This window comes from Salvelinus fontinalis, chromosome 7, assembly GCF_029448725.1.
Source record: "Salvelinus fontinalis isolate EN_2023a chromosome 7, ASM2944872v1, whole genome shotgun sequence".
Lineage (NCBI taxonomy): Eukaryota > Metazoa > Chordata > Actinopteri > Salmoniformes > Salmonidae > Salvelinus > Salvelinus fontinalis.
The window spans coordinates 13,995,549-14,011,431 of record NC_074671.1 but is presented as its reverse complement, the minus strand read 5'-3'; the positions used below and the strand labels follow the sequence as shown (position 1 = coordinate 14,011,431).

The 15,883-nt window shown below is 46.8% G+C and overlaps 1 protein-coding gene across 2 annotated transcripts in view; it reads right to left on the bottom strand.

Moving 5' to 3' along the window:
- The window catches only part of LOC129859013 (semaphorin-5A-like), a 275,583-nt gene that overhangs the window by 191,376 nt on the left and 68,324 nt on the right, over positions 1 to 15,883 (bottom strand). For both annotated transcript variants that reach the window (XM_055928309.1, XM_055928308.1), the window contains exon 2: positions 10,973 to 11,201. In XM_055928309.1, the coding sequence (XP_055784284.1) occupies positions 10,973 to 11,138 (166 nt within the window). In that variant the 5' untranslated portion in view covers positions 11,139 to 11,201. The remainder of the gene's footprint in view (positions 1 to 10,972; positions 11,202 to 15,883) is intronic.

Here is a 15,883-nt window from a genome sequence, read left to right as displayed (position 1 = left end):
CAGAGACATTGTTGCACTGAAAAGTTCTCTGCCAGTTTCTGCATCCCACAGGGATTCTGTGGATTCCCCATTGGATCTGAAAACACCAGCAAGGATAAGAACCCCAAAGAATGCATGTAAATGAGTTTGGTCCATCTCCTTCCATCTCTCTCCAAAAACACACCTTCCCGCCAAATTAGTGCAGTCCAGAATGACTTTCTGGATGGTGTCTGGGATGAACAGTTCAAAAGAAGACTTTATGTCCTGCACATGAGTAACTGCCATCTGCGTCGGCCTTGGATGCATCCTTATAAGATTGGTAGCCATGCAGGGTGGCTCATTACTTGGGCAAGAAGCTGGTTGCTGACGGGATGGTCCTGGGGCTGGCTGAGGGTCAATCTCCTCCTCTTCTTCCAACTCACTGTCAGACTCTGAGTTGACAGAGACATGACCCTCACATTAGGAAAATTCTTCATCTTCCAAAGTGGAAGACGCTCCTTCCACAGTAGTTTCTCTCTCTACAAAAAAAATTTCTAAGGCCCTCCGAGCAGAGATGATTTTTGCCATACTAACTGATTGTGGTAAGGAGCCACACATGCAAAGGTATTTATATGTTGTGTCCCTCCCCTAATTCGGAAAAATACAGCTTTTTTTTTTACAATGAATTGAATTAATGTATTGTAATAACATTGTGCAGGTTCCCGCAAGATATTGTGTAGTTTCACACACTACAAAGGGTAAAGAGTGCGAGAAAAGCGGGAGACAGGCAGACAGGAAGGGAGACAGACAGTTTCTTGGTGCTATGTTGAAATAGCAGGCCCAGGGAGGAGGAAGACAGAGTAAAGGCACACAGCAAACCTTCTTGTTTCATTTTTACTTGTTTTCATTTACACACACTTTCCCACACTTTTTCCAGTGGACCCGAACACCACATGTGATATAAATGTGTAGGGGGTGCACAGTGTGCCCTCAATGGAAATGTGTTATTTTACATGTTCTTCACAGAAAATGAGCCAAGGCCAATGAGTCTCAGGAGAAAAAAATAATTCATTGTATTATTTTTATTTTAGTCAACATTGAAAATGGGTCCCACAGACTTAATAATATGTGACTTGTTACAGGAAACTAGGCATATGTTGCTCAGGAGAGCCATTTGAACCTAAACAAAATGTGTTTTTTGGCAGAAATGCCTTCTAGAACATATTAACTTTCATGTGCTTTAATAACATTGTATGCCCCCTGTAATACAAATAAAATTGTTAAATTATAAGCCTAGTTGGTTTAGCCACAGAAAGGGTAAGCAACCTTCCCGCTAGCCATCATTGGTTGAGATAATGAGTGGGCTGGACATGCCAAGTAAGATAGCTAAGGAGATGGAGAAAACACTTCTTCAAACTAAGCGTAACCATGGCATCCGTGACATAGAGGGTGAAGCGAACATCTATGTAAACAGGTAAAATAGTCTAGCTAGCTACATTTTTCAGATATTACAGGTTTCAAATTTAGTCAGAAAGTCATTTTCATTTCATGGTAAAAATTCTGTTAAGTCTGACTTCATTTTTAAGGTTCATTGCAGAATCAGAAGTTCTATGATTAGTTCTACATTCTGTCCGTCAGTTTTGAGCTGTCCGGTTTCAAATCCTACTCATCTATAAAATGCTTTTCTTAGAAAGAAAACTGCAATCAAATGGAAGGGACAACGTATGTAATTCAGCCTTTAAAAATATCACCAGGGATTGTTGCTGTACAGTAGCAGTTAGTTTGGCTGAAGACCACCACCCGTTAGGGTTGAGTCTTTCATGTTTGTTAGAGTGGCACTCCCTGCTCTGAGCAACCCACAGACGCTTCAGGGCCAAGCAGAACAATAGAGGCTCTGAGCAACCCACAGACGCTTCAGGGCCAAGCAGAACAGTAGAGGCTCTGAGCAACCCACAGACGCTTCAGGGCCAAGCAGAACAGTAGAGGCTCTGAGCAACCCACAGACGCTTCAGGGCCAAGCAGAACAGTAGAGGCTCTGAGCAACCCACAGACGCTTCAGGGCCAAGCAGAACAGTAGAGGCTCTGAGCAACCCACAGACGCTTCAGGGCCAAGCAGAACAGTAGAGGCTCTGAGCAACCGGCAGACGCTTCAGGGCCAAGCAGAACAGTAGAGACTCTGAGCAACCCAATGTTATTAGATACTGCCAAGTGATACTGCCCAATGTTACAAAACTCAGTATAAAAAGAAACGTCCTCTCGCTGTCAACTGTGTTAATTTTCAGCAAACTTAACACGTGTAAATATTTGTAGGAACATAACAAGATTCAACAACTGAGACATAAACTGAACAAGTTCCACAGACATGTGTCACGATCGTGTGGAGGATTGACGGACCAAAACGCAGCATTTGGAAAATACGCCATCTCTTTTATTGATGACGAAGGCAAAAGGAACAAAAAACACTTACACACTAAACAAAACAATAAACGATCGTGAAGCTAATCAAACGTAGTGCACACACAGGCTACAAACGTATAACATAGACAACTACTCACATCAAATGAAAGCCTATGGCTACCTTAAATATGGCTCCCAATCAGAGACAACAGAAATCAGCTGTCTCTAATTGGGAACTCATTCAGGCAACCATAGACTCTCCTAGACAACTAAACATGCATAGACAACGCTAGACACATGTACTCAACACAAACCCATATACTACACCCAACACCCCCTTTACCATAGAATCACCCAAAACCAACAAAACACAAACATTCCCCATGTCACACCCTGACCTAACTAAAATAATAAAGCAAACAAAGAATACTAAGGCCAGGGCGTGACATAACCCCCCCCTTAAGGTGCGAACTCCGTGCGCACCAGCACACAGTCTAGGGGAGGGACTGGGTGGGCTTCCTTCCACGGTGGGGGCTCCGGCACTGGTCGTGGTCCCCACCACAGTCACTAACCGCCTCCGTAGCTCCCTCCAAATAACCCCCCTCCACATTAACCCCACTGCATTAAGGGGCAGTTCCGGACTAAGGGGCAGCTCCGGACTAAGGGGCAGCTCCGGACTAAGGGGCAGCTCCGGACTAAGGGGCAGCTCCGGACTAAGGGGCAGCTCCGGACTAAGGGGCAGCTCCGGACTAAGGGGCAGCTCCGGACTAAGGGGCAGCACCAGGGTAAGGGGCAGTAACAGGGTAAGGGGCAGTACCAGGGTAAGGGGCAGTACCAGGGTAAGGGGCAGCACCAGGGTAAGGGTCAGCACCAGGATAAGGGGCAGCTCCGGACTGAGGAATGGCAGCTCCGGACTGAGGAATGGCAGCTCCGGACTGAGGAATGGCAGCTCCGGACTGAGGAATGGCAGCTCCGGACTGAGGAATGGCAGCTCCGGACTGAGGAATGGCAGCTCCGGACTGAGGAATGGCAGCTCCGGACTGAGGGACTGCAGCTCCGGACTGAGGGACTGCAGCTCCGGACTGAGGGACGGCCCATGGCTGGCTGACAGATCTGGCTGCTCATGGCTGGCTGACGGATCTGGCTGCTCATGGCTGGCTGACGGATCTGGCTGCTCATGGCTGGCTGACGGATCTGGCTGCTCATGGCTGGCTGACGGATCTGGCTGCTCATGGCTAGCTGACGGATCTGGCTGCTCATGGCTGGCTGACGGATCTGGCTGCTCATGGCTGGCTGACGGATCTGGCTGCTCATGGCTGGCTGACGGATCTGGCTGCTCATGGCTGGCTGACGGATCTGGCTGCTCATGGCTAGCTGACGGATCTGGCTGCTCATGGCTGGCTGACGGATCTGGCTGCTCATGGCTGGCTGACGGATCTGGCTGCTCATGGCTGGCTGACGGATCTGGCTGCTCATGGCTGGCTGACGGATCTGGCTGCTCATGGCTGGCTGACGGATCTGGCTGCTCATGGCTAGCTGACGGATCTGGCTGCTCATGGCTAGCTGACGGATCTGGCTGCTCATGGCTAGCTGGCGGCTCTGGCAGATCCTGTCTGGTTGGCGGCTCTGGCAGATCCTGTCTGGTTGGCGGCTCTGGCAGATCCTGTCTGGTTGGCGGCTCTGGCAGATCCTGTCTGGTTGGCGGCTCTGGCAGATCCTGTCTGGTTGGCGGCTCTGGCAGATCCTGTCTGACGAATGGCTCTAGCGGCTCCTGACTGACGAACGGCTCTGACGGCTCGGGACAGACGGGCGGCTCTAATGGCTCGGGGCAGACGGATGGCTCAGATGGCGCTGGGTAGACGGATGGCTCAGATGGCGCTTGGCAGACGGGCAGTTCAGGCATCACTGTGCAGACGACAGACTCTTGCTGGCTGAGGCGCACTGTAGGCCTGGTGCGTGGTGCCGGAACTGGTGGTACCGGGCTGGGGACACGCATCTCAGGGCTAGTGCGGGGAGCAGGAACAGGGCATACTGGACCCTGGGAGCGCACATTAGGCCTAGTGCGTGGTGCCGGAACTGGTGGTACCGGACTGGGGACACGCATCTCAGGGCTAGTGCGGGGATAAGGAACAGGGCATACTGGACCCTGGGAGCGCACATTAGGCCTAGTGCGTGGTGCCGGAACTGGTGGTACCGGACTGGGGACACGCATCTCAGGGCTAGTGCGGGGAGCAGCAACAGGACGCACAGGACTCTGGGGACACACAGGAGGCTTGGTGCGTGATTTAGGCACTGGTGGTAAAGGGCTGGAGACACGCACCATAGGGCTAGTGCGTGGAGGAGGCACTGGTTGTACTGGGCTGGGGACTGTCACAGGAGAGTTAGTACCTGGGGCTAATATAGGAGGTGCAGGACTAGGGAGGCGTACAGGAGGACTGGTTCGTGGGGCTGTCATTCCCAGACGGTTAGCACGCACATCAGGACGAGCATGGAGAGCTGACTCAGGTAACCTCACATCCCGCACACGCTCTGTCGGGTGGATCTTGTGCCTCACGCACCAACACAGCAGCTCCCTCATTTCACTCTCTTCCAACCTCCCCAATAAATCCTTAACAGTCTCTGCATCATTCCCATTGCTCACCTCCAATATCAGCCCGACTGGCTCAGGTTCCCTCTTAGAGTCCTCACGGGCAGCACGGGAAGTTGACGCAGTTCTCCCATGTGGACTCGCCACACTCCCCATGAGCCCCTCCCCAAGAAATTTTTGGGTATTACTCACGGGTCTCCAGCCTTGCTTCCGTGCTGCCTCCTCATATCGCCTCCTCTCGGCTTTCGCTGCCTCCAGCTCTTCACGAGGGAGGCGATATTCTCCCGGTTGTGCCCACGGCCCCTTACCATCCAGTATCTCCTCCCATGTCCAAGAATCCTGTGTAGGTGGGTCCTGTTGCCGCTTTACATGCCGCTTGGTCCTATATTGGTGAGTAGTTCTGTCACGATCGTGTGGAGGATTGACGGACCAAAACGCAGCATTTGGAAAATACGCCATCTCTTTTATTGATGACGAAGGCAAAACGAAACAAAAACACTTACACACTAAACAAAACAATAAACGATCGTGAAGCTAATCAAACGTAGTGCACACACAGGCTACAAACGTATAACATAGACAACTACTCACATCAAATGAAAGCCTATGGCTACCCTAAATATGGCTCCCAATCAGAGACAACAGAAATCAGCTGTCTCTAATTGGGAACTCATTCAGGCAACCATAGACTCTCCTAGACAACTAAACATACATAGACAACGCTAGACACATGTACTCAACACAAACCCATATACTACACCCAACACCCCCTTTACCATAGAATCACCCAAAACCAACAAAACACAAACATTCCCCATGTCACACCCTGACCTAACTAAAATAATAAAGCAAACAAAGAATACTAAGGCCAGGGCGTGACAACATGTGACTAACAGAAATTGAATAATGTGTCCCTGAACAAAGGGGGGGTCAAAATCAAAAGTAACAGTCAGTATCTGGTGTGGCCACCAGCTGCATTAAGTACTGCAATGCATCTTCTCCTCATGGACTGCAACAGATTTGCCAGTTCTTGCTGTGAGATGTTACCCCACGCTTCCGCCAAGGCACTTGCAGGTTCCCGGACATTTTGGGGGGGAATGGCCCTAGCCCTCACCCTCCCATCCAACAGGTCCCAGAGAGACTCAATGGGATTGAGATCCGGCCTCTTCGCTGGCCATGGCAGAACACTGACATTCCTGTCTTGCAGGAAATCACGCAGAGAACGAGCAGTATGGCTGGTGGCATTGGCATGCTGGAGGGTCATGTCAGGATGAGCCTGCAGGAAGTGTACCACATGAGGGAGGAGGATGTCTTCCCTGTAACGCACAGCGTTGAGATTGCCAGAAATGACAACAAGCTCAGTCCGATGATGCTGTGACCCACCGCCCCAGACCATGACGGACCCTCCACCTCCAAATCGATCCCGCTCCAGAGTACAGGCCTCGGTGTAATGCTCATTCCTTCGACGATAAACGTGAACCAACCATGACTCGTCAGTGAAGAGCACTTTTTGCCAGTCCTGTCTGGTCCAGCGACGGTGGGTTTGTGCCCATATGCAACGTTGTTGCCAGTGATATCTGGTGAGGACCTGCCTTACAACAGGCCTACAAGCCCTCAGTCCAGCCTCTCTCAGCCTATTGCGGACAGTCTGAGCACTGATGGAGGGATTGTGCGTTCCAGGTGTAACTCTGGCATTTGTTGTTGCCATCCTGTACCTGTCCCGCAGGTGTGATGTTCGGATGTACCGATCCTGTGCAGGTGTTGTTACACGTGGTCTGACACTGCGAGGACGATCATCTGTCTATCTTGTCTCCATGTAGCACTGTTTTAGGCGTCTCATAGTACAGAAATGGCAATTTATTGCCCTAGCCACATCTGCAGTCCTCATGCCTCCTTTCAGCATGCCTAAGGCACACTCACGCAGATGAGCAGGGTCCCTGGGCATCTTTCTTTTGGTGTTTTTCATAGTCAGTAGAAAGGCCTCTTTAGTGTCGTAAGTTTTCTTAACTGCGACCTAAATTGACTTCCGTCTGTAAGCTGTTAGTGTCTTAATGACCATTCCACAGGTGTGTGTTCATTAATTGTGTGTGGTTCATTGAACAAGCATGGGAAAAAGTGTTTAAACCCTTTACAATAAAGATCTGTGAAGTTATTTGGATTTTTACGAATGATCTTTGAGACAGGGTCCTGAAAAAGGGACGTTTCTTTTTTTCTGAGTTTAGATACTGCCCAGTGATACTGCCCAATGATACTAGATACTGCCCAGTGATACTGCCCAGTGATACTGCCCAGTGATACTGCCCAGTGATACTAGATACTGTCAAATGATGCCCAAAGATACAGCCCAATGATAATATCCAATGATACTGCCCAGTTATACTGTCCAATGATAATGTCTGATGATACTGCCCAATGACACTAGATACTGCCCAATGATACCGATCATTGATACTTCCCAATGATAATGTCCAATGATACTGACCAATGACACTGCCCAATGATACTAGATACTGCCCAGTGATACTGCCCAGTGATACTGTCCAGTGATACTAGATACTGCCCAGTGATACTGCCCAGTGATCCTGCCCAGTGATACTAGATACTGCCCAGTGATACTGCCCAGTGATACTAGATACTGCCCAGTGATACTGCCCAGTGATACTGCCCAGTGATACTGCCCAATGATACTAGATACTGCCCAGTGATACTGCCCAGTGATACTAGATACTGCCCAGTGATACTGCCCAGTGATACTGCCCAGTGATACTGCCCAATGATACTAGATACTGCCCAGTGATACTGCCCAATGATACTAGATACTGTCAAATGATACTGCCCAGTGATACTGCCCAGTGATACTAGATACTGCCCAGTGATACTGCCCAGTGATACTAGATACTGCCCAATGATACTGCCCAGTGATACTGCCCAGTGATACTAGATACTGCCCAGTGATACTGCCCAGTGATACTAGATACTGCCCAATGATACTGCCCAGTGATACTGCCCAGTGATACTAGATACTGCCCAGTGATACTGCCCAGTGATACTAGATACTGCCCAGTGATACTGCCCAGTGATACTAGATACTGCCCAGTGATACTAGATACTGCCCAGTGATACTGCCCAGTGATACTAGATACTGCCCAGTGATACTGCCCAGTGATACTGCCCAGTGATACTGCCCAGTGATACTAGATACTGCCCAGTGATACTGCCCAGTGATACTAGATACTGCCCAGTGATACTGCCCAATGATACTAGATACTGCCCAATGATACTGCCCAATGATACTAGATACTGCCCAGTGATACTAGATACTGTCAAATGATGCTGCCCAATGATACTAGATAATGCCCAGTGATACAGCCCAATGATACTGCTTAATGATACTAGATACTGTCAAATGAGGCTGCCCAATGATTCTGATCAATGATACTTCACAATGATGCTGTACAACAGTGATACTGCCCCAACAATACTGCCCAACAATACTGCCCAACAATACTGCCCAACAATAATGCCCAACAATAATGCCCAACAATAATGCCCAATGATACTGCACAATGATACTAGATCCTGCCCAATGATACTGCCAAATGGTACTAGATACTGTCCAATGACACTAGATACTGTCCAATGATACTGTCCAATGATACTGTCCAATGATACTGTCCAATAATACTGCCCAATGATACTGCCCAATGACACTAGATACTGTCCAATGATACTGTCCAATGATACTAGACACTGTCCAATGATTCTTGATACTGCCAAATGATACTGCCCAATGACACTAGATACTGCCCAATGAAACTGCCCAATGACACTAGATACTGTCCAATGATACTGTCCAATGATACTGTCCAATGATACTAGACACTGTCCAATGATACTAGATACTGTAACGGTTTTCCTCCTCCTCTTCAACAGAGCGGCGATATTCCCCTGTCTGAGCCCAGGGTCCTTTTCCGTCCAATATTTCCTCCCATGTCCACGAGTCCTGGTTTCTTTGTTGCGCTCTCCCACGCCGCTTGGTCTTTGGTTGGTGGGTGATTCTGTAACGGTTTTAGTAGGGATTTGACCAAAACGCAGCGTTATGATATGACATGACTTTTATTTAAACCAGACAAAAACTAAACAAACTTGAGAATTTACAAAATAACAAAACGACGTAGACAGACCTGAACATGGAACTTACATAACTACACGAAGAAGAAGGCACCTGACCTAAACATAGAAACACAAAACATAGAATGCCCACCCCAACTCACGCCCTGACCAACTAAACACATACAAAATAAACAGAAAACAGGTCAGGAACGTGACAGATACTGTCCAATGATACTAGACACTGTCTAATGATACTAGGTACTGTCCAATGATACTGGCCAATGATACTATAATACTGACCAATGATACTAGATACTGTCCAATGATACTATAATACTGACCAATGATACTAGATACTGTCCAATGATACTATAATACTGACCAATGATGCTAGATACTGTCCAATGATACTATAATACTGACCAATGATGCTAGATACTGTCCAATGATACTATAATACTGACCAATGATGCTAGATACTGTCCAATGATACTAGATACTGTCTAATGATACTAGACACTGTCCAATGATACTATAATACTGACCAATGATACTAGATACTGTCCAATGATACTATAATACTGACCAATGATCTTCTCCTCTATCCCATGCCCTCTTCTCCTCTACCCAGTCCCCTCTTCTCCTCTACCCAGTCCCCTCTTCTCCTCTACCCAGTCCCCTCTTCTCCTCTACCGCGTCCCCACTTCTCCTCTACCCCGTCCCCACTTCTCCTCTACCCCGTCCCTTCTTCTCCTCTACCCCATCCCATCCTCTACCCCGTCCCTTCTTCTCCTCTACCCCATCCCATCCTCTAACTCATCTCCTCTTCCCCCTCTCTATCTGTGTTCAGCAAGCATTTTTCTATATCTATATACAAGTTTGTATATATATATATATATATATATAAAATATATATATTTAACATTTATTTAACTAGTTAATTCAGTAAAGAACAAACTCTTATTCATGATGACGGCCCACCCCGGCCAAACCCACACCTGGACAACGTTGGGGCAATTGTGCGCCGCCCTATAGGACTCCCAATCACGGCCGGTTGTAATACAGCATGTCTGACAAGTAACCAAAATGTCTCCATACTTTATTAATGCCACTGCATTATTAACACCACTGAAGCAGGCACTGAGTTAATGAACCGTACTGGAATATTAGGTAATTACACGCACGCACAATTAAATATAGTGTAGTTAAAACGTCAGTGCTATAACAACTTTCTCGATACCCCGTGTTTGGGCTCCAGCATGGCCGCCTGAGGTCAACCAGCACAGAGACACACAGAGGACGGTAGATCAGATTAGCCAGACTGTTAGTCAGCGTCATCACGCTCAATAGACTCTGAGTGCCGAGAGGTTGCCCAACTACCCATGAGCTAACAGGAGAAGTGCAGTGTGTGTGTGTGTGTGTGTGTGTGTGTGTGTGTGTGTGTGTGTGTGTGTGTGTGTGTGTGTGTGTGTGTGTGTGTGTGTGTGTGTGTGTGTGTGTGTGTGTGTGTACATGGTGACCTTGTCCTTTCGCTCAATTACACCCTGGACAGAGAGCTGTATGATTAGCTGAATCAATCTCTGCTGGGATGGAATGGGTGCAGTGGCATTTGGCTGTTGTGTTATTGGTGGTCGTCTGGTGAAATTTTACAGTATTTTTTATGGCTAAACTGCTCCATACAATATTTTTTTAATGCAGGAAATGTGAAAAATGTAAATAGATTACAGGAATTTCCACGACGGTTGACTGCAAAGGAAAGAAACACAACTGTGTGGAGAAAGCATGAATGTATGTGTGTGTGTGTGTGTGTGTGTGTGTGTGTGTGTGTGTGTGTGTGTGTGTGTGTGTGTGTGTGTGTGTGTGTGTGTGTGTGTGTGTGTGTGTGTGTGTGTGTGTGTGTGTGTGTGTGTGACCTACCTGTGTGTGAGATAAGGGGGTGTTCAGCCCGGTGACAGGGTGACTCAGGCAGCAGCACCGGCCCTTTCCTGCAGACCACGCCGCCAGCCTGCAGGACTAGAATGCACTGCAGAAGCAGCACAACATGCTGGGTAAGGGAGGAGCGACCCGCCGAAGGCTGAGCCATGGGGAGGTGGGGTGTCGCTCACTTCCTGTTGGGCCGTGAGCCAATCGCATCGGAGAGACACGCCTGTAGAGCGAGAGAGAGAGAGAGAGAGAGTATGAGACAGAGAGAAAGATGGAGCAGTGATTTACAGCTGGGAAGAACTGGAGCTCTTGATAAAACATGAGAGAGTGAGGAAGAAACACAAAGAGAGCAGGGGAACGTTAGACAAAGTGAAGATAGAGCGAGAAAGGAAGGAGGAGAGAGGGGGAGCCAATGACAGACAGAGGTTTCTAGTGTCAAGTTCATGCTGAGTTGAGGCAGCTCTTCCTCACATTCAAACTGATGACCCCTGACCTGTAACTTCTGACTCCGGCCTAACACATGAATCAAACCAGGGGCAGCATGTACACTACATGTATGTGGACACCCCTTCAAATTAGTGGATTCGGCTATTTCAGCCACAGCCGTGACTGAAAAGTGTATAACATTGAGCACACCATGCAAGCCATGCAATCTCCACAGACAAGCATTGTCAGTAGAATGGCCTTACGGAACAGCTAAGTGACTTTCAACGTGGCACCGTCATAGGATGCCACGTTTCCAACAAGTCAGTTCGTCAAACCCAGCTCTGTAGTCACGGCTCTAGCACTGTTATAAGCAGCAATGGGGGGACCAACTCCATATTAATACCCATGATTTTGGAATGAGATGTTCGACAAGCAGGTGTCCACATACTTTTGGTCATGTAGTGTATATAAATGTGTGTGTGGGGGCCACTACTCCTCATGGGGCCCCTTTAAACATGGAGCCCATAAACACACATTCACATTCTGCTCCAAATGGATCTGTTTAGATTAGTTTAGTCTCCAAATGGATCTGTTTAGATTAGTTTAGTCTATTCCACCTCCACGGCCTTGGCATCACATAGAGTATCTTTTGAAAGAAAGTTTAAAGGTGAAATGCACTGGTGACTTTATAATGTAAAGCACCTGTCAAACACTGCCAGTCAAGACCATTCCATCTTTAACTATTCTTTCCTCCCCTACTCTATAGAAAGTATAAACACATGGCTTTTAGCTTGTCTGGCCTTTAGCGGGAATATTTCCTCATCTCTATATACTATAACTGTCCAAATGTACGTTTTCTTTAGTTAAGTTTTCCTACCCTTTTGACAGTCTATTCAACAGTATCTGACAGTCTACATGTCATTTCTCTAAAGGAAGGTTACCTATTATAGCAGAAACCTTCAGGCAATTTATACTTTAATAATATTTACCCATTACAGCATTTTTCTAGGGTGATGTTTTCTTATTTTCTGACAATCTGAATGTCACTTCTCATAAACAGTCAAAGAGAGCAGCAAACCTGCAGCCAATTATCTCAAGGTTCTGCCTGTATTGATAATGTCAGCGCACACACCAACACGCCACACACCAACACGCCACACACCAATACGCCACACACCAACACGCCACACACCAACACGCCACACACCAACACGCCACACACCAACACGCCACGCACCAACACGCCACACACCAACACGCCACACACCAACACGCCACAGACAGTAACGTCACAGACAGTAACGTCACACACCAACACGTCACAGACAGTAACGTCACACACCAACACGCCACAGACAGTAACGTCACACACCAACACGTCACAGACAGTAACGTCACAGACAGTAACGTCACAGACATTACACTGAATAACTGCACGATTCCATGCCAGATGTCCTGGGCTGACGGAGTGCTGATGCTATCTGATAGGTGGAGACATGTCTGATGCTATCTGATAGGTGGAGACATGTCTGATGCTATCTGATAGGTGGAGACATGTCTGATGCTATCTGATAGGTGGAGACATGTCTGATGCTATCTGATAGGTGGAGACATGCCTGATGCTATCTGATAGGTGGAGACATGTCTGATGCTATCTGATAGGTGGAGACATGTCTGATGCTATCTGATAGGTGGAGACATGTCTGATGCTATCTGATAGGTGGAGACATGTCTGATGCTATCTGATAGGTGGAGACATGCCTGATGCTATCTGATAGGTGGAGACATGTCTGATGCTATCTGATAGGTGGAGACATGTCTGATGCTATCTGATAGGTTGAGACATGCCTGATGCTATCTGATAGGTGTCCTGGGCGCACACACCGTCCTTACACTGTTACAGTAATAATACAACCCAGTCTAAATCATATCTATCAAGGGTGATTGGGTAAACTCCTTCTTTACGCCTGTCACAAACACATAACCATTATTCATACACTGTTTTTCAATGGCAACATCTAATAGTTCTCAAGTACCACTACATTAGAGACCACACAGCTTGTCGTAAACCCCCCCCCCCCCCCCCCCCATAAAAGACTAACCTACAAGGCAGGTCATGTATTTACACTGCAGAACATACTAGGATTTAACTAACCTGATGACTCACACTACATTTTTCCATCATTCGCACGAGGGGCATGGTACAAAATAAAGTCATCAGCGATTGGATGATCTCTAACCAATCAGTGTATCAAAGCCAATGGCTAATGTTCAAACCGTCGCTTTACCCACGCGTGTTCTGTCCCTGGCACAACCCAGCGGTTTCTGGACCAATCAGAGCACCACGAATGTGTTCACATTTGTTGAAGGGTCGGGAGATCCAGACTAACATCTGTGGGCGTGTCCTAGCGTTTGGCCTGAGTAAGGATTCTGGGTAGCCAGACAAGGGTTTCACCTCACGTTCCTACAGCCAGACAAAATGACTGTATTAGGATTAATATACTATTTATCTCAATTGCAATACGCAGACAGCTACCGAAGGTTATGGAAATCTAATGATGGAGATGAATGCTGTTGTCAACTCTCAGAGGCAAAAACAATGTGCCGTGCAGATAAATCATTCTTCATTTCTAAATATGTATGTTTTGACAAGGTAAATGTTATGGGACTGAAGGTCATTGAATGTCATAATTTAATGCAGGGTGAACATAAAAACACACGGAAACACATATACACTATTCTGCAGAGTGGGAGGGCTTTGCGAGACCGATAAGGATTCCGATCTGGGTGTCTTGCGTGCTGTAATCATATTGTTAAAGCCATATTGATCATGTCTGGATTGGAATCCGTAACAGATATATTACACCGTTAATGAATAGCTTCTAAATTTACTTTGGCTTTGTGGTCAACACACACACACACACACACACACACGCACGCACGCACGCACGCACGCACGCACGCACGCACGCACGCACGCACGCACGCACGCACGCACGCACGCACGCGCACGCGCGCGCGCACGCACACACACAGTAAAACAACTCCAGACTTTACTTTAGAATCTAAGTTTAGAGGAAAACTAACAAGACGACTGAAATGTATGTGTGCGAGTGCGTGCGTGTGCGCGTGCGTGTGTGTGTGTGCGTGTGTCTGTGTGTGTGTGTGTGTGTGTGTGCTTTGACAGTCATTTGGTCAGTTGTCTGTCAGTAACTATATGAACTGTGTTTCAGGTGTGAAGTGTGAGTCAGTGCCTGACGTGAAAAGGTGTCATCTAACGTGTAATCACACATGTTTATGATCACAGTCAGATTAGAAAGGTGTTTGTTTTAGCGCCATATCTTAAACAATATGACGCTGGGGTGGAACAGGGATCACACACACGTATTTACACACCTGAAAACATACACCTATTTACACACCTGAAAACACAAAACGCACCTATTTACACACCTTAAAAAAATATATATATATATTTACACACCTGAAAACATACACAAATGTATTTACACACCTGAAAACACAAAACGCACCTATTTACACACCTTAAAAAAATATATATATATATTTACACACCTGAAAACATACACAAATGTATTTACACACCTGAAAACACACACAAACGTATTTACACACCTGAAAACACAAAACGCACGTATTTACACACCTGAAAACATACACGCACGTATTTACAGACCTGAAAAAACACACACATTTATTTACACACCTGAAAACATATACAAATGTATTTACACACCTGAAAACATACACAAATGTATTTACACACCTGAAAACACAAAACACACGTATTTACACACCTGAAAACACACACACACTTATTTACATACCTGAAAACACACACACGTATTTACACACCTGAAAACAAACACACACTTATTTACACACCTGAAAACACACACAAACATATTTAAACCCCTGAACAACATACTGATGTGGCCCTTTCTGGGTATAGATTGTGGCTTCCCCTTCTCTCACTCTCTCCTACACCCATGTTCTGTTATCTCAGGTCGTAAATTCCTGGCGGAGACTCTCTCCCCCTGGCCATGCAGAAAGAGAGACCACAAAGTGAACAAAAGATTTCCCCGTGGCCGAACTCCTAAATCCCCAAAATGGGAAAATGTCCCCTTGTGAGAATGTGGGAAGGGTCCGTGGACACTTAAGGGACAGTTGAGTGTGTTTCATTTGGTGACCTCACGAAAGACAGGAAACAAATATAACTAGTATATCTCTGAATGTGTACATTTCTCAATTATGGTGTTTGCATCTAATTCTTGTATAAAATGAATGAGTAAAGATGAAAATATTTGTGAAACGATGTAATGTGATGTTAACCTTTAATTCTGAGAGAATTGTATTCCCTGTAAAGATTATCTAGTCAGTGGCCACGCCTCCGTGAACGCAGACATGATCTGGCGTCATGGAACCGCCCTTTTCTATTGATACGGATAAAACCCCCTC